This window comes from Trachemys scripta, chromosome 6 (assembly GCF_013100865.1).
Source record: "Trachemys scripta elegans isolate TJP31775 chromosome 6, CAS_Tse_1.0, whole genome shotgun sequence".
Classification (NCBI taxonomy): domain Eukaryota; kingdom Metazoa; phylum Chordata; order Testudines; family Emydidae; genus Trachemys; species Trachemys scripta.
Genome location: NC_048303.1, coordinates 84972695 through 84994526, shown reverse-complemented (window position 1 = coordinate 84994526; position 21832 = coordinate 84972695). Strand labels below are relative to the sequence as shown.

At 45.1% G+C, this 21832-nt stretch overlaps 1 protein-coding gene across 1 annotated transcript in view; it reads right to left on the bottom strand.

The window, feature by feature from the left end:
* Positions 1-11779: 11779 nt before the first annotated feature.
* The window catches only part of LOC117879455 (fructose-1,6-bisphosphatase isozyme 2), a 35264-nt gene continuing 25211 nt past the window's right edge, over positions 11780-21832 (bottom strand). Inside the window, exons 6-7 of the mRNA XM_034774656.1 lie at positions 17370-17489; positions 11780-12522 (exon numbers count right to left, since the gene is read on the bottom strand). Coding sequence (XP_034630547.1) covers positions 12328-12522; positions 17370-17489 — 315 coding nt within the window. The 3' untranslated portion in view covers positions 11780-12327. The remainder of the gene's footprint in view (positions 12523-17369; positions 17490-21832) is intronic.

The window sequence follows — 21832 nt, the reverse complement described above, 5'->3', positions numbered from 1 at the left end:
TTTGAGCATTTGGGGTTCATATTTTCAGGCTTTTCCTGGCAGCTATGAAGTCTAGAAACCTGCTTTTAAAAAAAATGAAAACAGATTCTTAATTAATTAAATGGCTGCAGGAGCCGAGCCTTTAAAAACACTACCGAATATTGTGAGGATTACCTACACAGGACTCATTGCCCTCTGCTCCACATATCATTCTGAACTGGGAAGCAGTGGTCACAAATGTTGGACAGTATTAATCTTTCGGCCATGAGAGATGAAGAGGGAGGGCTCCCTCTCCCAGCCCCACCCTTCTTAGAAGACATCTCTAGGTAAGACTGATTGGGGGATGGTGTTGGAAGGAAGGTCTATCTCTGGGCCTATTTGGGGGAAGGGAGGGTCCCCAGCTCTGTTGGTGGGTAATTCTTTTTCCTTATGGCAATTCAGATAAGCTTCTAGGCTTCCAGAAGCTTATCTGAGATGAACTCTATGTCTTGAGGATCTCCATCACTAGATTTATGTGCTATTTCCAGTGAGGAGGCTGGTTCACTATATTCTCTTACATAAAGTCTCATTGTGGTAAGAGTGGTTCTACTGAGTGAGCTTTGGAGCCATTACGATTATTGTTGTTGGTTTATGTATCATGGTGGCTGGAATGACTGTCTAAGGAGCAGTAGAGAAAGTCTTTTGCGTATGTCGTGGTTTTAACATTCATACTGTGTGTTTTTCAAATGGAGGGGTAGTAGAACAAATAAAACACAGTGGCTTTGAACACTGATAATTACCACAGCCTGAGGCCTTCTCTGGGTAATTAATGCTGAAATGGGGCATCAGCTCTTCTCCTTGCAGCTGGTCATTAATCCTAGAACTTCCCTGGGCTGTGTTTGTTGTTTAAAGTCCATAAGCTAAATGTAGTGCAGGTGGCCTCAGAATGACAGGTCAGGTGCTGCTGAGTCATGAATGATTGTTAAATTACCCCAGGCAGATTTCTAAATGCTGCTACTTCTCTCTCTGGTGTGAATTCATGTTTTGTCAGTTTTAGTCATAAGATTGAAAGCAAATTGACAAAGCTAGATGATGAACTCTTTAAATCTTTTACTTAGTTATAAGGCATTTCTGAGGGGGGAAAAAAAAGACTTTCAATGGGGATAGCTTTTAGAATGATACTGTATTGGAACAATTCCCGGGAAGCACAGGTAAATGGTTCTACCAAAATTTATTACAGAAATGCAATTATTATAACTACAGGTCCTGTTTGAGTTCCCTTTATGAATTCCTGCTCTTCCTATGTTGAATTGTTTCAGACTGTGCTAAAATAACATCACAAACTGCTCTTCCAGCTCAAGTGCACAGTGTTGGTTGAGAGGTGCTCTTGGTACAGGTGGTAAGTCTTCCAAGCTATAGATATGACAGTGCTACTAATTTTGCAGGAGATAATCTATTGATAATTAGCTCTTTATTGTTCTTTGCATCTTGAAAACAATTTGTATACATTAATTAGAGCTCATAACAACCTGCAATATAGCTAAAAAGGGCAAACTGAAGCAGAGAAGTCAAGTGATTTCCCCATGATCCTACAGAAAGTCAGGGCTTGTCTACACTTAAAATGGTACAGTGGCACAGTTGTCCTGCTGCAGCACTTCAGTGGAGATGCTACCTATGCTGCTGGGAGGGATTCTCCTATTGGCATAGATGATCCACATTCCCAAGAGCAGTAGGTAGGTAGACTGAAGAATACTTCTGTCCACCTAGTGCTGTCTACACAGGGATTTAGGTAGGCTTAACTACACCGCTTAGGGGGTGCGGATTTTTTACACCCCTGACCAACATACTTTAGCCGATCTAATTTTCTAGTGTAGACAAGGCCTGAGGGAACCTTTGGTTCCTGCCTCTTGAGTTGTGTTTACAGTACATTAGACCACATTTCTCATGAGATATAGCACTGTATTTCAAAAGAAGCCCTGATTGTTCCCTATGGTGCAGACAGGCAACTCCCAAGCACTTCAGTGGGAGTTATGATTTAGCATTTGTCTCAGCTGAGATCAGGTCCACATTGTGCTAGGCACTGTACAAACAGGGAGAGAGTAACTGCACTAGAGTCTGCTATCAAAACAAACAAGCCAGACAAAGGGTAGGAGGAGAAACAGGCACACAGATGTAAAGCTATTTGCTGAAGGTCTCACAGCAGGATACTAGGTTATTTTAAAAGTATCACTTTAATGGTGGTTTTTAAAGTCAAATCTAACGTCCTCTCTTCTACTAGTTTAAATTTTATGTAAAGTCTGGTTTGTAAAGTGGCCCATTTCCTTTCATTTAACATTTCTGCTGTATTTTCATTTTAGCAACCCTCTTTTATGTTGAGGTAGCAAATAGTGGCAGGTTAAAAGGCAAAGGAAACAGTTAAGGCAGGAACAAAACAGGAAACCAAAGAATCAAAAGGGCAAAATGTTGCTAGAATGACTCTAAACTAGGTGCGCAAGGCGAATGGAGCATGTTTGTGTTCATCCTGGAGTTAGGTTTTTTTAAAACATGTGACACCAGGACCGCCTAGAGGATTCAGGGGGCCTGGGGCAAAGCAATTTCGGGGGCCCCTTCCATAAAAAAAAGTTGCAATACTATAGAATACTATATTCTTGTGGTGGCCCCTCCAGGGCCTGGGGCAAATTGCCCCCGCCCCCCGGCAGCCCTGTGTGACACAGAGCAACCAGGATCTCCATTTCAGTATGAGGTAAACTGACTTCTCTTTTTCCAGGGCATGTGCTGACAGTTCATTTCAGTTTAACTCTGAATCAGTGAGACACAAACAACCCTGCCCTGGGCTGGGATTAGGCCTGCTGAGTGCATTCTTCCCCAAACGCTGCACATAGCTGAATGAGTAATGGAGTGGGTATTTTATCTCTACCAAGGAGCCTTCTGTTCAAGTGATAAACTGTTCCACTGGTGAGCTGCAAAGGAGCTGACAAGAACATTTAGGCTTAGCTTCACTTAATATTGTGTAGACTTGAATTTTCATGGACTCCATCTAGTTTGAGCATGTTCTCACACTCATTATGTTTATTAATCATTTTGACAAATGGTACTGAATGGGCAGAGCTAGCAGAAGAGTTTCAGGAAACAGTCTTGCCTCAAAACAAACGCAAAACAAAACTTTGCTAAATTTGGCCCACATCATCCCCTTCTCTGGGAGAAGCCCCATAGCAGGGGGTCTCGGAGGGAGGAAACCTCCCTGGGCCTCTCTACAGGATTATAACATAGACCTGGTTTAAGGTAGCCTGATCTGTTTTTACTGAAACCAGGCTTTCTTAAAACAGGTAACCATTATGGGTCTAATTGGTTTAGCTGAACCAGTTTTGAAACCAGTTAGAAAATTTTCCCAAAGTAGCTGTGCCTTGTGCAGATCCCCCTCATTATCTGGTAAGGGGGGTTTCCCCATCCTGTGGAAAATGCTGTGGATCTTGCCCTGAAATCTGGCAAATCTTTGGGGCTCTGTGGGAGGCCAGAATTATTTGCATGGAGATCCTGTGGCTCTGTTTTAGCTATGGCCTCTGGTATGTCTACACTGTACACTAAACAAGGTTCTGACTCAGGTTTGAGCCCAAGCCCCACTTCCAACCACACAGAAATCAGGGCTTGTCTACACTGGCAATTTACAGCAATTTCTGAGCACAGCAAGTTTCAGTGCTGTAAAGCGCCAGTGTAAACAGTGCACCAGCGCTGGGAGCTACGCCTCTCATGGAGGTGTTTTTTTTTGTTTGTTTGTTTTGTTTTAAGTGACCACACAAGTCATGGCAGCGCTTTAGCATTGCCAGTGTAGACTAGCCCTTAGTCTGAATCGGATCAGCAAGCACACAAGACCCGGACCCTAGGATAGTGCATTATGGATGTGTTAGCATGGCTTTGAGACCCAGGTCCAGTAATTATAAACACAGGTTTACAATGCAGGGTATATGTTTACAAGTGCAGGCTTGTAGACACTGAATCCACAAGCCTAAGTCCCACAGACGTGGGTTTATAATGCAATATAGACATACCCTGGAGTGCATTGCTGGCTCTCTGGCCATGGCTATCCCCAGGAAAATCAATGGAAAATATAACACAGCCCAGGGCTTCAGTGGGATTGCACCAAGGTATATTTCTAAACCCAATGTTCTAAAATGTGCCTTCACTTCAATTGTTTTTTCTTCAAATCCTAACACTATTACATTTGACTAATAGTGCCAGCATTTAAATGCTTCCAACTAGGCTTTGACTTTAATGGCTCACTGAAATGAATGGGTTGATAGATAGTAACGTTTGTTCTATGCTACTGCTGTTGTCTAACTGAAGACAGTTTTCTGCAGAGCTGGGATAAACAGGGCAGCAGTGTGTGAATAGACTGTGAAGGTTTCTGGCAACAAAATTGTCTGAGAATCTCATGTTTCTCAAAGAGAACCCACATCTTCTGATTCCTAGTCCTGTGATTTAGCCACAAGACAGTCCTTCCCTTGCTGGAGATGTATTATCCACTTGGAGAAATTTGCTCTCTTTTGCTTAATCAGGGGTATTTTCAGATTCTCAGATATCAAAGGGTTCCAATAGTTTCCTTGTTTTACTCCTGAAATAGGTTCTAAGATGTATTGAAATTCTCTCTTACAATTAAGTTTGACAACAGTAAAAAAGCTTTTTTTAAAAAACAAAAATCATCAGATCCCAGCTACATATAACCAATCTAGATTTCTGCATGTTGTTCCCCAAACCATAGCAAATATTTGTTACATCTGGACTCTGTTTTCTAAATATGTTAAATTTAAAACGACAAAGAAATATAGCAAATATAGAAATATAGGGATAAGTGCATCTTCAAGTATATGTCTTAACTGTAGACATTTGCAGAGTTTGTTACCTGTAGCTGGTAATTGCAAGTGTCAAAGCTTTACCTATTGTGTCATGTTGATAGTTGGCTGAGCCAGAATACAATGCTTCTGTTTGATGAAAAAGCTTCATCGCATGACAGTGCCAAATGGACAGAGCTAACAAATATGATCAGCAAAAAAAAGTGTTTACTGTATATAACACATGCCCCCAGGGTTCCCAGTTTCTCCTGGCAGCCTTGAATAAGGCTGCATGTCCCTATTTGATTGGGTTTCAGTTGCTAAATGTGGTCTCTCTGACGCTTTATTTATAAAGACCATGTCTGAGTTTCTTCAGCTGTCTGCATGTACTCTCACATCCTGGCAACCAGCCATGGATAAGAGGTTGTGACCCAGTGATATTAGGACTCTTGTGGAGTTAAATGCAACACAGACTACCTGCATTCTCAGACCTGATCTACACTTAAAATTTAAACTGATGTACCTAAATTGCTCAGGGATGTGAAAAATTCACCCCCTGTGTGATGTAGTTCAGCTGACCTAACCTCTGGTGTAGACACTGCGAGGTCAACAAAAGAGTTCCTCCATTGACCTAGATACCACCACTAGGAGAGGTGGATTTTCTACATTGATGGAAAGACACCTATCAATGTAGAAAAAGTCTATAATACGGCTCTACTGCAGCACTGTAGACATAGCCTCAGCCAGAGTGCATGGTTTGTGTTCTCTCAAAATAACTCTGAGGACGAGGTCTGAATTTGTATTTTGTTAGAAAGGGATACTTTCAATTCCAAAATCAAATTTGACATCATGTTGTTCTACATGTCTCTCAGCCCATGGGTTAGAGGAGATTCCTGTGAGAGTAAAGAATGGATCCATGTTGCTCTACCTCCTGCATCCCAAATCTGGCTACTCCTCCTTCTATCCTGGCCCCTGCAGCAGTGAGGAAACAGTATGGCCATGCCCCTCGGCTTCTCCCTAGGTCCCCCTATTCAGTCACTGATAACTCTCTTGAAGAGAAGAAATTGACATACATCTTCTTTCTCTGTGCCACATGCTTCAAAAATAGCCTGTTATTTATAAGTCCTTTAGTTTACTATCTCTGGGATCTAGGCATGTGGCATAATCTAATCAGCCAGTATTTCTGACTTTTTGAATCTACCTCAGAACAATTTCACCAGTTGAAGCTTTGTCTGCATTGGGAACCTGCCCTGATTCCAGTAAATGATGGCCAGTCATCAATGTAGAGGAAGGAGAGTTCAGTAATAAGGGTGCTAACAACTAGCCTCCAAGGCTTAGTTTCTAACTTTTAATCTAAGGGCATGGCTACACTTGCAGGTGTAGAGTGCTGTGAGTTAAACCCGCCTTCGGAGAGCGCAGTAGGGAAAGCGCTGCAGTCTGTCCACGCTGACAGCTGCTTGCGCACTGGCCTGACCACATTTGTGGCACATGCAGCGGCATTGGGAGCGGTGCATTATGGGCAGCTATCCTAACATGCAAGTGACTGCAACATGCTTTTCAAATGGAGGGGTGCAGGGACAGCAGGTTTGTATAATTTTTGGTGGTGCCTAGAATGTGTCCAAGTCCCACCCCCCACACACACCTGCCTAAGGCTCTGGGAGGGAGTTTGGGTGTGGGAGGTGTGTGAGCTCTGGGATGGAATTTGGGTGTTGGGTGCAGGCTCTGGGCTGAGACGGGGTTGGGGTGCAGGAGGGGGTATAGAAGGTGGTTTGGGGTGCTAGGTGCGGGCTCTGGTCTGGGACAGAGGGTTGGGGTGTTGGAGGGGGTGCAGCAGGCAGGCTGCCCCGGGGCTGGGGCAGGGGTCCAGAGAGGAAGATTCCCCCCAGCCCTTTTCCTACTGGCAGCAGCGAGCTCCGGGGGACAGAAGGTCCTTCCCTGCCTCCCCTGGCATGACACTCACCCAAGCCCCCCCGGCTGCTGCTCAGGCGGTCCAGCCAGGATAAGCCCCCCCCACTTCAGAGTTGCCTGCTGGGGGTGAGGGCTGCCATGTGGCTCCTCCCCTCCTCTTCCACAGGCATAGCAGCTGCCTCAGGGACGCTGCTCCCTTGTAGCCGGCAGCAGCTGGCGAGGGAATGCAGCACGGAGCTGCAGGGGGCAACCGCCCGCTGCCCAGGGCAGGCAGGGACGCTCAGGGGAGGCATGCCAGGGGCGGCAGGTGGAGCCGGAGGAGAGACTTGGCTGTGAACATTGGTGGAGCTGGGCCCCCAACTCGCTGGAGCCCGGGCACCACGGGCCCATACAACTTGCCGCCCCTGGGGGGGTGGGGTAGAGTGTGCCAGGGAATGTGTTGTGTGTATGTGGGGGGGAGAGAGAGTGGGGTTTTGGGGGGCTGAGAGCATCTCAGCATGCTGTCTTGTAAGTTCAGACAGCAGCAGACCCCTGTTTCCCCCCCCCACCTCTCTCTGTCACTCACAGCATTCCACACTAATGGCTTGCATGCCGGCTGTCATAAATAGAGCTTTGAAAGGGCATTTTCGCATTCCTACAGGAGTTCAAAACAATGACAAGAGTGGCCACTTGACATAAGGGGATTATGGGACATTTCCGGAGGCCAGTCAGAGCATAGTAACCCAACACCTCGTTCACACTGACGCCCGTGCATTGTAGCCAAGGCACAGCAAACGTTATTTCTCTCGCCGAGGTGGAGTGCCAGCAGCGCTGTACTGATAGCAGAGACAAAGCACTCTACGTGCCTTGCCAGTGTGGGCAGGGAGTGAGGTAGGGCACCCGGGGCTCCTTTATTGCGCTGTAACTCGGAAGTGTAGCCAAGCCCTAAGTTCCCCATCTGAACAATAGGGATAATAACACTTCCCTAGCTATCGGGATGTTGTGATGATAGACCTATTAAAGACTGTGAAGTGCTAAGGTACTAGAGTAACAAGGGCCATATAAAAACATGAGAGTATAGGTGCACCGGTTCAAATCCCAAATGTAGACAAGAAAAGCCAGAATTTACACCAGTGAAAATCAGAGGGTTTTTTTATCTACACATGGGATTTGCATTAGTGCAGCTACCCAGTTGCTGAATTGGGGCAAATCCCAAATACAGACAAGGTCTTAATCTCCGTCAGTTACCAATTAAACAATAATCCACAAATTGTGGGCTTTATCGCCTAATAATTGCTACAAGACTGGAAGTTAAGAGCTTATAAGGTGCATTGTCCAGCACCGGATCCTCCAGTGGAAGAGGCTGGTAGCATGAATATGGAATGTGGCAAAGAATTTAGAGAAGTTAAGATGCGATCTACACAATTTTTATAAAAATTTAACTATATTGGTAAATCAGTGCAACCCCAAGTATGAATTCAGTTATGCTGGTATGAAGGTGCTTATATCAGTAGAGTTTATTTGGGTATATCAATACAAGCACCTGTATACTGGTATAACTGAATCTGCACTAGCAGGCTGTACTGTGATATTATATTGGTTTCTAAGTCAATATTGTTAAATCAGTACATAAACTGTGTGTAAACTAGCCCTTTGTTTTTGTTTGTCTTTTGTTTAATTTTATTTTTTAAAACTGCAAGAGAATAATTCAGCTGGCGAAGAAGACAGCTAAATGTTCCAATGCAATGACCAAATAGAGCTTTTTACATAAATCAGTGCCTGCTGGAAATGGAAGCTAATTTGTCTGGTGAGATTTCATAGCATTCCAGTGAATAACAATGTTTTAAATTAGTGTATAATTACATTATAAATCTAATATGCTTCACCTTAAGGCTGCCTTGGTTGTAATCTTAGGCTACATCCTCACTGGGGGGGAGGGGGTGTCGATTTAAGATACACAAATTCAGCTACACGAATAGCGTAGCTGAATTCGACCCATCGGAGCCGACTTACCCCGCTGTGAGGACGGCGGCAAATCGACCTCCGCGGCTCCCCATCGACGGCGCTTACTTCTACCTCCCCTGGTGGAGTACAAGCGTCGATTCAGGGATCGAATGTTGCGTCCCGACGAGACGCAATAATTCGATCCCCGAGAGATTGATTTCTACCTGCCGATTCAGGTGGGTAGTGTGGACATAGCCTTAATGCTGTCATGGTGATTTCTCAGTTCTCTCTGGCTACTTCCTCCTCTTATATCTCATAGAATTAAACACTGCTTTGGTTGTTCCAGGGTTGGTGGTGAGGAGGGGGAAGGCAGATAAGGAAGGGAAGTTGGAGCAACCAATTACATGGTATAGATGTTGATCAAAGGTTGTTTTCAGTGCAATACTAGAAGACTCAATGGCATTTTAAAAAAAAAAGGGGGAGGGGTGCAGAATGGAGTTTTTTGTTTTAAAATGCAGCCTTCAGCTGAAGCAGTAACAAGGTAACAGTCCTGAAATGTGGTAAGACTAGCAATGTGCATGTGTCTGTTTTCTACAGACCCTTTCTCTCCTCTACTTTTGTTGTATAGCTCCTTTTGTTGAATAGAGTATAGCTCCAAAGGTTAGTTATAAAGAGGATCAATTGCACTTCTAGTTGAAGTGACAGTGGCTTATGTAATTAAAGTAGTTTAAACATTTCCATTCTAAATCTCATTTGTCAAGCCCTAGACCAAGGGTTCTCAAACTGGGGGTCGGGACCCCTCAGGGGGTTGCGAGGTTATTACATGGGGGGTCACAAGCTGTCAGCCTCCACCCCAAACCCTGCTTTGCATCCAGCATTTATAATGGTGTTAAATATATAAAAAGGTGGTTTTAGTTTATAAGGGGACTCACACTCAGAGGCTTGCTATTTGAAAGGGATCACCAGTACAAAAGTTTGAGAACCACTGCCCTAGACTCTAGCCAAAGAGAAATTGTTCATAGTTCCAGGATAAACAGTTAAGTTATCTCTGAGAAAAAAGGCCAGAGCCAAAATAATACTTTTCCCATTAGAAGACATTTTTGTAACTTTTTTCAAACAGGTTCAGTGCTGAAGTGTGTGGCAATAGAAAATTCAAATTTGGCATTGAAATGGTCCATAAGGAGAGAGATTTCTCAATGTCCTGATGAAAACCCCTTTTGATTTGGCTGAGATCTGAGGATCTGAAAATTGCAGCTCAGAGGCATAGTAGCACCATCAAACAATCACAGGCAGTTTTAATAACTGTCTCCCTTCATTTTGAATAGAAGATCTCCACTGCACATATAGCTTGTTTAGGACTGAGGCAAAATGGATGAATCCTGCCTCAGTAACTGTTCTCATCTGGAATGCAGGGGGAGGCATCTATAGCTGCTCTCCTCTGGATTTTTGTGTTGTAGGGTGATACTGCACCTTAAAGTAATTGAGCAGTAGATGGGGTAGGGCTGATAGCTGTTTATTAGTTGTCTGTGAACCAAACATAGGCATGGGAAGTAGGGGTGTGGGGAGTGCTGCAGTACCCCCAGGTTTTGCACCCAGGGTCCCAGCCACTGGCCCCACCGCCAGGGTCCCGGCCCTGCGACCCTGCTGCTCGGGGTCCCGGCCGCTGGCCCCACTACTGTCTGGGGTCTCTGCTGCTGGCCCTGGGTTCTGCTTGGCCACCGGTCCCACTCGGCTTCTGGCACTGTGCCCAGGGGCTCGCTGCCAACCCAGGGTCTGATTCAGCTGCAGAGTCCTGGCAACTGGCCCTGCATGTGGGGTCCTGGCCACCGGGGGACTGGAGGTTCTGCTGACAGCCCCAGGGTCCCACCCAGCCATTGGCCCCGCATGTGAGATCCCAGCCACCACATCTCCCATCCTGCTCCCGGAGTCATGGTCCTACTCTCGGCTCCAGCTCTAGGGAGCAGTGAGGAACATGGACAGAGGTAAGAGGGTGCAGCTCAGCACCCCCACTCCAAAAAGTGTTCCAGCGCCACTGGAACTAAATCCATGTTGGGTCCACAAAGTAGCTCCATCCCCTGTGAAAAACATTACTGTATGTAAGTAGAGCTCTGCAAATCTGCGGATATCTGCTTTATATCCACGGATTGTTTTTGCGGATTGCAGATCAGATGTAGATGCAAATTTTGTATCCACTCAGGGCTCTATATATAAGAGTAATATGTGGTGTTTTGAATAGCCCGTGCCACTTTACAAATGGATGTATTACAAGTGCATGAGTACAGTAAATGTAAGTGAATTCACTTGTTGAGTATAACTCTCAACTTGTAATGGTCTAAATGTGGACAAAAAATCAAAATGAGGGATGCGAAGAAAAAAGTAGATGAAGTGTAATCCAGTCAGTGTGATGATGATGTGTTTGCAAGGCAATAGCTTACATTAATACACATGGGACGGGCACCTAGATATCAAGGTGATGGATGTACTAGAATTAGCTGGGATAGATAAGAGGAGACTAAGGGGGGGATATGATAAAGGTAGATAAAATCATGAGTGGTGTGGAGAAAGTGTATAAGGAAAAGCTATTTGCTTGTTCCCATAATATAAGAACTAGGGGCCACCAAATTAAATTAATGGGCAGCAGGTTTAAAACAAATAAAAGGAAGTTCTTCTTCACACAGCGCACAGTCAACCTGTGCAACTCCTTGCCTGAGGAGGTTGTGAAGGCTAGGACTATAACAGGGTTTAAAAGAGAACTAGATAAATTCATGGAGGTTAAGCCCATTAATGGCTATTAGCCAGGATGAGTAAGGAATGGTGTCCCTAGCCTCTGTTTGTCAGAGGGTAGAGATGGATGGCAGGAGAGAGATCACTTGGTCATTGCCTCTTAGGTTCACTCCCTCTGGGGCACCTGGCATTGGCCACTGTCGGCAGACCTGTACGGACCTTTGTTCTGACCCAGTATGGCCGTTCTTATGTTCTTAGATAAAGACCCCACCAGGTATGACTGGAGGGGTATAAGTAAATATAAATCTGACATGAGAAATCTTTCATTAAGAAGGAAAGTTGAGATGTGGCAGTTGCTGTGTGGTAATAGCTTGTGTGAAATTACATGGGACTCTGGAACAGAAGGGAAGTGGGAATGATTTCAAGCACCGTATCAAGCATTTTTCCATTCCCATGGAAAGGTAATTCAATTTTAATATTTATTAATTACCCAAGGCAAATATTATTTGGAACATAAACACACTCAGATCACAAGACTAGTGGTAGTATGAGGGCTGACAAAATAATAATTGCCCGCAACAAAACCTCCAACAGAAAATACAGATACAGTCTCTAAATGAAGTCTTGACTGTTGATATAAAAATGCTTTGCCTCAAAGAATGCCAGCTACTGCATTATCAGACTCTTAGCTTCAGATCAAATAGAGTGTAACCCAAACAATTCACTTCCTTTTTTAGTATTAAGCAAGTAGATACTGTTAGTATTAAAATTAGGACTTTGCTTTTACTCTTGTATTACAGAAACTGGGACTAAATAATTTTTGCACTTGTATTCAAGGGGAATTAAAACCTTTAGGAACAGTCTTCACTATTTCTATTGTCAGTGAAAGGGGGAACTGATATCCCGGAAACCAAAGTCTTCTGATTGCTGCTATTTCTGGAAAGAGGTATAGCCGGTGTCGGGAGGAACATCTGGTGTGTGAATGCCATTAGCTGCTTTTCTGGTGTTTCTGCACACAAGCGAGGTATTCCTGCACATCATCTGGGGAACCAAGAATCAATGGGACTCTCTGGTGAATAGATTCAGGCTTCACATCAAGCACTGGCTCAGTCCCTGTGGTAGCCATCCCACCAGCCTGCTCAATGATGAAAGCCATGGGGTTGCATTCATAAAGGAGACGGAGCTGTAAGAAAAGACAAAATACAGGACTGTTTTTTGGGGGGGGGGGGGGAGAATAACAACAAAGCACTTCTCAGAACTTAAGTGTTGACCTTCCCTTTATGACCTTGGCAAGCTTCTGCAAATCTCCCACTAGAGAAGCTACCACAGTTCCGTTGGTGTTAGCAATGATGGGAGCTCTGGTATAGACCATCTGCCAGTGTTTTAACCACTGTGTTTTTCAACTCTGTCTCTTTTACAGCCTCTTTATTCAACCTTCTTTCAGGGTTTCTTTAACAATAACATCCCCACCATAAGCATTGTGTCATGTTCCCATCTCCCATTGTGAGATTTTTAAAACTCTCTTCTGGCTTCCATTGCAGCTTCTGTAGAAGAATGCAGTGACATTGCACTGAAGTATCAATATTCCAGTGGAATTTTAGCATTTCAGAGCTGAGGTATATAGTAGGTGGGACAGCATAGGCAATAGGTTTTGCCGGACTAACGAGGTTCTTGAGGCTGCATGCAGCAGTGAAGTGGTTAAACTAGCAAAGGTGACACCTTCCCACAGGCCTTATTTGTTATCTTGAAGCTTGGACAGTTGTGTTTGCTCAGGATATTTTGGAGTCTGAAACCTGATGCTGACATTCTCAAGTGTCAGGAGTTGATTGCAGCACTGCACAACTGTGGCTAAACCTGTTACAGTGAGCTGAGTTCATGCAGATAATAACTTTTAAGTAACTATATGGTTATTTTAGAAATGTATTTTCAGTTTAGTGTGAAGGAAATTAGGCCCCCAATACCTATTAATGTTAACAGAAATTTCAGATGTCATCATAAAAATGTTCCAGTTTGAAAGCAAGTACATTTGGGTCATAGGTCAAAAAACTCCGGGGTCCTGGAACTAGAGGTCTAGGGATGTGGCAGCACCCCTTGCCTTGAAGTGGTTTCCATATATAGAGGGTTTACAGTTTGGTTCAATGGCTCTCAGCACCCCCACTATACAAATATTTTCAGTGGCATTGGAACAACTACAGTTTGTAAAGGGGAATGAAAGGCTGGTGATTTAACAAGGTTCAGTTAATGGACTTGGTTTTGGGAGATCTGCTTGGATAAAACACTTCTGTGCCTCACGTCTCCATCTGCAAACTAGAGATAATAATACTTTCCTATCTTACAGGCTTGTTAGGTATTGAGATACAATGGTGTGGCATGGAAAAGCCTATACAAATGTAAAGCACCCTCCCAAAAACAGAATGTGCTTTGGGGAAATGGAAGTGTGTAATGGAATACAACCACCCTGTAATAATTTCGGTGATCACACTGTTTGCAATAAAACCAGGGATTTCATACACTTAAGCAATGTACATAGCATTAACTTTATTTCTTACTTATCTTTAAAGTTTGTTTCAATGCCACTCTAAGTACACAATGTCCAGCTAACAGGTAACATGGGGCAATGGCCTTTGTAGTCTCTTTATGGCATGGTCAATTCAAAAAAGAGAACCTGCCACAAAACAGCAGCAGAATCACGTGGGGTTTGTCACTGCTTTGGGGTGACTGTAAACTTTAAGAATGCCATTCATCTACCTCAACAGCTGGAAAACTAGATGGGACCAGAAGTGATTGGGATAGAACCAGTAGAAAGGGGAAGTAGAGCAGGCACTAGCTGGGGGGATGCAGGGGTGCCCCCCCCCCAGAGTCTCCATTCGTTAGCCAGCCAGGGGAGGAAGGAAACTGATTGGTCCTTTGCTCTCCCCTTTCATTAATTTTAAATCCTAGGCCAGGCCTTGAGGAGCCTCTTTTTGCTCTATTTCAGCAACCCCTGCTACCACCACCCCCTTTAACCATAGTTTTGGAGCTGTGTCTTACAGATGCTGCACGTCTGATCCATTGCCTGTTTTGGGGTTAAAAAGTTTTTTTTTTTTTCTTTCACTTGTGGCCAAATTGGGATAGTCCTGTTTTGTTTTGTTTTGTTTTTTTTGTTTTGCCTTCCTCACAGCATCCTGGAGGCACAGTTAAGCTAAATAGGAATAGGATTTAATAATTTGTGGTAGTATTTGGTAGGGATGTTAGTTTATTGCAACTTGTGGCTGGTTTCCAGTCTAATTAAAAGGAATGGCTCTGGGAATTTGCTGATGGGCCTTGTGCTCACAGGATAGACACAGGCTGAAGTCCTCTGTTTTGGTAGCCTCTGTCGCCCTCACAAGGGCATGGAGGTGGTGGGTGGTAGGATTCAGGAGAGCAAGCTGAGTCTACCCTGGGTGTTGGGTTATATGGTAGAGGTCTTTAACCCTGCCCTGGAACTATATACAGGCAGTTAAGTAAGAGTCTGGGTAACAGGGCAGGTAGTTCCCCTACCCTGTGTTGGGTTTAATAAAGTTGTGGGCCTTCTGCTTAAAATCCATCCCTGTGTCTGTCCTCATTCACCAACATGTCCAGGTCAAAAGCATACTTCTTGCCTTTGTTCAAAAAGCTGACCGCATCCAAGCCTCCCTCCTTTAAATGCATTAACGTTCTCTAATTCATTAGAGCATTATGAACATCAGATCCACAAAAATATGATTTGGTTAACATTTCCAGTTTAAAAACAGCATCTGCAAATAGGCTGATACTGTTCGTTTCAATATGAGAGACAAAGATTAACTCTCATTGTATATATTGAGCACTTGACACTCTTGTTTTTATCTTGACCTGTAGGGATTGGCCTTTGTGCTATACTAGCTTGTTCATTTAGCATGCTCACCATGTGCTTCAGCTCCAAAATCCATGGAGCATAATTCCACATATTTGCTCTCTCAGCACTCTGCCTATGCATTGGGGATGTTCACAGGGTAAAGGAGGATGACTGGGTAACAGTTGCCATTGTACTGTCTTTCAAACTGGAACAGCCGTGACTTTGGATGAATTGGTCTTTATGGACAAACCTACTACATGCGGTAGACAACACAGGTCTAGAAAAAGTGGTGGTGATACTTTACCTCAAATCACAAGTTTTCACTCTTAACTGAAAGTGACAGTCCCTTATTTTGTTTGTAGAATAGCCATTAATAGCAACCTCCCCTGCCCCCCAATATTAAAAACCAAATTATTGGAAGTGGAATGACAAAACAGTGCCTCCAAAATTCTCCTTCCAGCACCTAAATATATCACCTTCACAGTACACCCAGGCTTCCTGAATGAAAGTCTTGAGCTAATTGTCTCCTCCATGGCGACACAATCCAAGTCAGCCATTAGCTACTAGAGGCTAATTTACATGTGTAAACCCTTTAATTCCATATTTGTGCCTTGCTTTCTTTAAAGCTGTGAAATGAAATCACCTTGAAACTGCTATTGCCTTCAAAAAAGGAGTACAAAGTAAAATTTCAGCATACATGGTGTTTTTTCTTTTTTTAATAGTATCTGGCACAGCTGTTCACATAATATGAAGATCCCATGTACACATACTCTTTGCCCAGAGATTTAGAGCACAGTATGTATTTCACAATGTATGGTGTATGCTGCCTCTCGGTATATGACTGGCAGTACCTTCAGGGTGTCTCTTTTTTTCCTGTCTCTTATCTCATTCACTTCACAGCTGCTTTTATATAATTTCCAAATATAAAGACCTAACCTGAAAAAGAAAATCTGTAAAGCTGGTTCTCTCACACACACGACCAACCCACAAATTCTGTAATAAATGGCCAGTCCCTTCCAGAAGGCCTTTAACACTCAAACTTTCTGAGTAAATATGTCCCAGGAACCATGTTACAGGAATGGCTTAAAAACCAATCTTGAAAATCATTGCATAATGAGGGGATTCCTGCAGTGACAACATGGTGTGAATCCAGCTATTTCCCTACTTTCATCAATTCCTCTTTTTCAACAAGGACTTATTGATTGGCCTCTTCAGCTGAGTTTTTAGTACCCTGTCCCAAGGTGGTTTGTATAGTTGGACAGATAATCATCATGATGGCAGCTTGGCTAGTTCTGTGGGACAAAATATCTTTGTCCTCACTGGTCAAGGAAACAGTGCTTGCTAGCTCAGCTGTATTTAAACATGATTTCTGGTAGCACAGTGTTCTTCAGTAAGGACAAGGCCACAGAGTCAGTACAGCAGACCCAGTCTATGTACCGTGAGACTCAGGCCTTGTCTATATGGTAGTGTAATGTGCTTTATGAGGGTGATATATCTAAAACGCACTAATGTGTTGCACATTAACTGGTCTGTGTAGACATTGGTAGTGCACATTAAAGATTCCCTAGTGCTTTTTAATGTAGTACTGTTTCAAATAGCACTACATTAAAGTGAATCAGCAGAATCTATATGGACCAATTAATGTGCAAGAGGTTAGTGTGCTTTAAAAATCATATCCCTGCCATTACTCCACCTCGTAGACAAGTCCTAAGTCCTACACTATTTTGAATACTTTCCCAGAGGACCCATTGTGATATTTCACTCTAGTGGTTGGCTCTAGTTACTATAACTGCTTGATCCTCACTACCAAGTAAAAAAACTAATTTTGGGTCAAATGGTAGAGGCCTGTTGTTCTGTGCTGGAGATTCCAGGTTCAATCCCCTTTGGAGACTGTGAATCAAAAGTTGGCTCCACTGAAGGATGTGTGCATAGTCTGTAATGCAATGATTGGTTTAAAAACACAAAAATAAATGGGATGACTCTGAAAGGTCAGAAGTATGTTAGATGGGACCACTGTTGAGTTGGGCCAAATCTAATTTGTAAAAACTTTGACCTTTGTGTCCCTTAATATACTCCCAAACCAGCTCAAGAAAAGCTATATTTAAGCCACTATGCATAAATTATAACCATTCTGTCATGCACTCTGGAAAAGCAGTGGTATTAGGTACAGTAAGTTCAGAAGACAAACAGTTTACCTTTCCCTTAGGACTCTTCTGGTTAGCTGGGTACATGAATATCCCACCATACATCAGGGTGCGATGAACATCAGCCACCATCGAGCCCACATATCTAGAGCCATAGGGGGCACTGCCATCCTGTAAAACAGATGGAGCTAAAGCTGTTATATCTGCAGATACCAGTCAGCTCAGTGTTCTTGGGGAACCAAGGTGTAGTATCTAGCCTGTCTGACTCATGAAAGACACCCCCCCACACACACACACCCACCAGACTCTGCTTGAACCAAAACAGATCAGAGAAAAGGCTTGCAGAGAGCAGTGAAGGGCATTGGGAGATGCACCTAGACCCCTCCTGACAAGGGTGACAAGATTAAGGCCTCTCTATTTGCATACAGAATGGAGAGCAGAGACAACTCCCCTAGCCTCATCTGCATGAAAGATGAGACAGGGATTAGCATACAGAATGAAGAACAGAGAACTACACTGAACTCTGGGACCAGAAAAGCAGGGAAGCACTGCATCATGAGAATCTCTGCTCCAGATGTTAATAAACCTACACCTGCCCAAACCCGCTCAGCAGTTATCAGACCAATGCTAGTAATGAATCCTTGATTGATATCCAAAATACTGAAGCAATCTAGTTGCATTGTGAGCTCCCTGGAAGAAAACACCACCCATAGCTAAAAGTGATCAGCTCCTATTGTCTAGCCTAAAGAAAATCCCTGAGTCATCAGTTTACCCATAAACAAATCTAGTGTTCTCCCTTGAACCATTGTTGTTTCTCTACCAAAAAACCCCCCCTACCTATGTTCAAGTAAGTGTTCTGATGCTTAGATTCAAACTATGCATCAGTTCCACTGGGACTCCATCTTCTCCTGACTGATCGTGCTGGGGGCTCTGCCTGTCTCCAATACTCAGGACCCTGAGCTACCATCATCACCTGGGAACCCTGATCAGTTCAAGCCTCATTGAGTGGGTGAAATCCCTTTCTTTCTCTCTCTCTCTTTTCCTTTCTACCTTAGGTATTAACTTTTAATAATGTAACTGTTATGTTGGTTTAGCCCTCCTTGTGTAGATATCACTATTATTCAATAAATAAATTTTATAGTTAAGCTGGTTGCTTCTCTCTCTCTTGCTGAACTTGACTCTTTTGTGTTTTTAGCTTCCCCCATTTACTCTACAGCAACGGTTCTTTTACCTAAGCTTAAGACCCCTGCAGCGCCCAAAATACTGTGGGGTTTGCTCATCAAGTAGGTTACTACCAGTACAATTGTGATGTGAGAGTGGGGATAGGGACATGCTGAATCTGGGGCCTTGTCTACACTACGAGAGTAGTTCGATTTTACTTAAATCGAATATTTGGAATCGATATTGCAAAGTCGAACGTGTGTGTCCACACTAAGGACAGTAATTCGACTTTGTGAGTCCACACTAACGGGGAAAGCGTCGACATTGGAAGCGGTGCACTGAGGGCAGCTATCCCACAGTTCCCGGAGTCCCCGCCGCCCATTGGAATTCTGGGTGGAGCCGCAAATGCCTTCTGGGTAAAAAAAAAAGGGGCCAGGGTGCTTTTGGGTAACTGTCGTCATCCGTCCATCACTCCCGCCCTCCCTCCCTCCCTGAAAGCGCCGGCGGGAAATCATTTCGCGCACTTTTCCAGTCATTGACAGCGCGGACGCCACAGCACTGTGAGCATGGAGCCCGCTGCAACCATCGCTGCAGTTGTGGCCGCTCTCAACGCTCGCAGCTTATCATACAGGTTGCCCTGAGGCAGATGCAGAAAAGTCAGGCGAGGAGGCTACGTCAACGCGGTGATGGCCTGAAGTCTGAGAGTAGCACAGACCTCTCAGAAAGCAGGGGACCCAGCGCCGAGGACATCACGGTGGCAATGGGTCATGTTGATGCTGTGAAACGGCGATTCTGGGCACGGGAAACAAGCACTGAGTGGTGGGACCGCATAGTGCTGCAGGTCTGGGATGAATCACAGTGGCTGCGAAACTTCCGCATGCGGAAGGGAACTTTCCTTGAACTTTGTGAGTTGCTGTCCCCTGCCCTGAAGCGCAATGACACCCGGATGCGAGCAGCCCTGACTGTCCAGAAGCGAGTGGCCATAGCCCTCTGGAAGCTTGCAACGCCTGACAGCTACCGGTCAGTCGCGAGCCAGTTTGGGGTGGGCAAATCTACCGTGGGGGTTGTTGTGATGCAAGTAGCCAAGGCAATCGTTGATGTACTGCTGCCAAAGGTAGTGACCCTGGGAAACTTGGAGGCGATCATAGATGGCTTCGCAGCGATGGGATTCCCAAACTGCGGTGGGGCCATAGATGGAACTCACATCCCTATCCTGGCACCGGACCACCAGGCCAGCCAGTACATTAACAGAAAGGGCTACTTTTCCATGGTGCTGCAAGCACTGGTGGACCACAGGGGACGTTTTACCAACATCAATGTCGGATGGCCGGGCAAGGTTCATGACGCTCGTGTTTTCAGGAACTCTGGTCTGTTTAGACGGCTGCAGCAAGGTATTTACTTCCCGGACCACAAAATAACTGTTGGGGATGTGGAGATGCCTATAGTGATCCTCGGGGACCCAGCCTACCCGCTAATGCCCTGGCTCATGAAGCCCTATACAGGTGCCCTGGACACTGAAAAAGAACTCTTCAACTACCGGCTGAGCAAGTGCAGAATGGTGGTGGAGTGTGCTTTTGGACGTCTCAAGGGGAGATGGAGAAGCTTGCTGACTCGCTGTGATCTCAGCGAAACCAATATCCCCATTGTTATAGCAGCTTGCTGTGTGCTCCACAATCTCTGTGAGAGCAAGGGGGAGACCTTTATGGCGGGGTGGGAGGTTGAGGAAATTAGCCTGGCTGCTGATTACTCACAGCCAGACAGCCGGGCGATTAGAAGAGACCAGCGGGAAGCGCTGTGCATCCGGGAGGCTTTGAAAGCAAAGTTCCTGAGTGAGCAGGGTAACCTGTGACTTTCTAATTTTGTGTACAGAGAAGCCTTCACCCCACTTCCAACACACGTTTCAAAATAAAAATAGTTCTACTTTGTTAAAGCACACCGTTTTCTTTAATACTGTTTTCGCGGGAATTTTTTAAAACTGGGACGCAGACTGTGGTGCGGAGCGGGTGTAGTGTAGTCGCGCGAATGCAGCTTCTAAACTCAAGGACTGACAGGCTCCGCTGCGGTGGGATGGTTCTTTCAACGGAGCCTGTCACCCCTCCTGATACGGACTGTGTGTATGGGGGGTCTATGTGAGTTTGTGGCAGGGGGGGGACGGTTACAGATCCCCTGCTGTGTGGCTCTGTGATCCTGCCTAAGGACCGCCGCTTAAGATCTCTAACTGCCCTCCCCTGACACAAAGTCACAGAGCAACCCACCCCCCACCACATAACATGAAAAGAACCTCCCAGACTAACCAGGGTAAGTAGTCACTGCATCACTGCACTATGTATGTGCCCTGCTGCTGTGCCTGCCCCCGACTATGTACCCTGCCAAAGGTGACTGTCCTGTCCAATTACCAACCCCCTTCCCCCCCCCCCCCTCCAAAAGAACATGATGGAAACAGTAGTTAACAGAAACATATTTTTTATTATCAACTACACATGGGACTGGGAAGTGAAACTTGGACGGGGGCTTGTGTCAGGCGGGAAGGAAAGAACTTGTCAAACTTTGGGGAATGAGAGCCTTCTGCTGCTCGAGCTCTCTGCAGGGGTGGAGTGAGAGTTAGCAGGGACTCTGCCGCCTCTCCTTCTGTGCACTTTGGGTGAAGGGAGTATGGGACTTGGTGGCGGGGGAGGGCGGTTAGAGATGGACTGCAGCGGGGCTCTGTCCTCCTGCCTCCGTTCCTGCAGAACATCCACAAGGCGCCGGAGCGTGTCCGTTTGCTCCCTCAGTAGTCCAAGCAGGGTTTGAGTCGCCTGCTGGTCTTCCTGACGCCACCTCTCCTCCCGATCCATGTTGGCTTGGTGCATTTGGGACAAGTTCTCCCGCCACTGGGTCTGCTGTGCTGCCTGGGCTCGGGAGCAGGCTATAAGCTCTGAGAACATGTCCTCCCGTGTCCTCTTCTTCTTATGCCTAATCCTCCCTAGCCTCTGGGAGTGTGATGACAGGCTAGGTTGTGAGACAGTCGCAGATGGGGCTGTGGGAATGGGAAAAAGGGAGTGAATTCCTCAGAAAGATAAATGTAGTTGTGAACAAAGAACATAGTCTTTCTCTGTGAACAGGACCATGCACAGCACCTATCACATGCGCACTCAGCACAAGGTCGAATTCTCGGCCTTCGCATTCAGTGTCTGGGGTTTTGCAGAGCACTTTTGAGAACCCTGTCAGGACAACGGAATTGCTCTTGCACGCAGACATGGTAAGCCGTAGATTCGTGGCAGCTTAAAACTTTAATATTAGCAATGGCCTCATTTCACATTGAAATCAATGTCGGTCCCTGCTGCCAGCAATCCGGCAAGCAGGAAGTCTGCTCC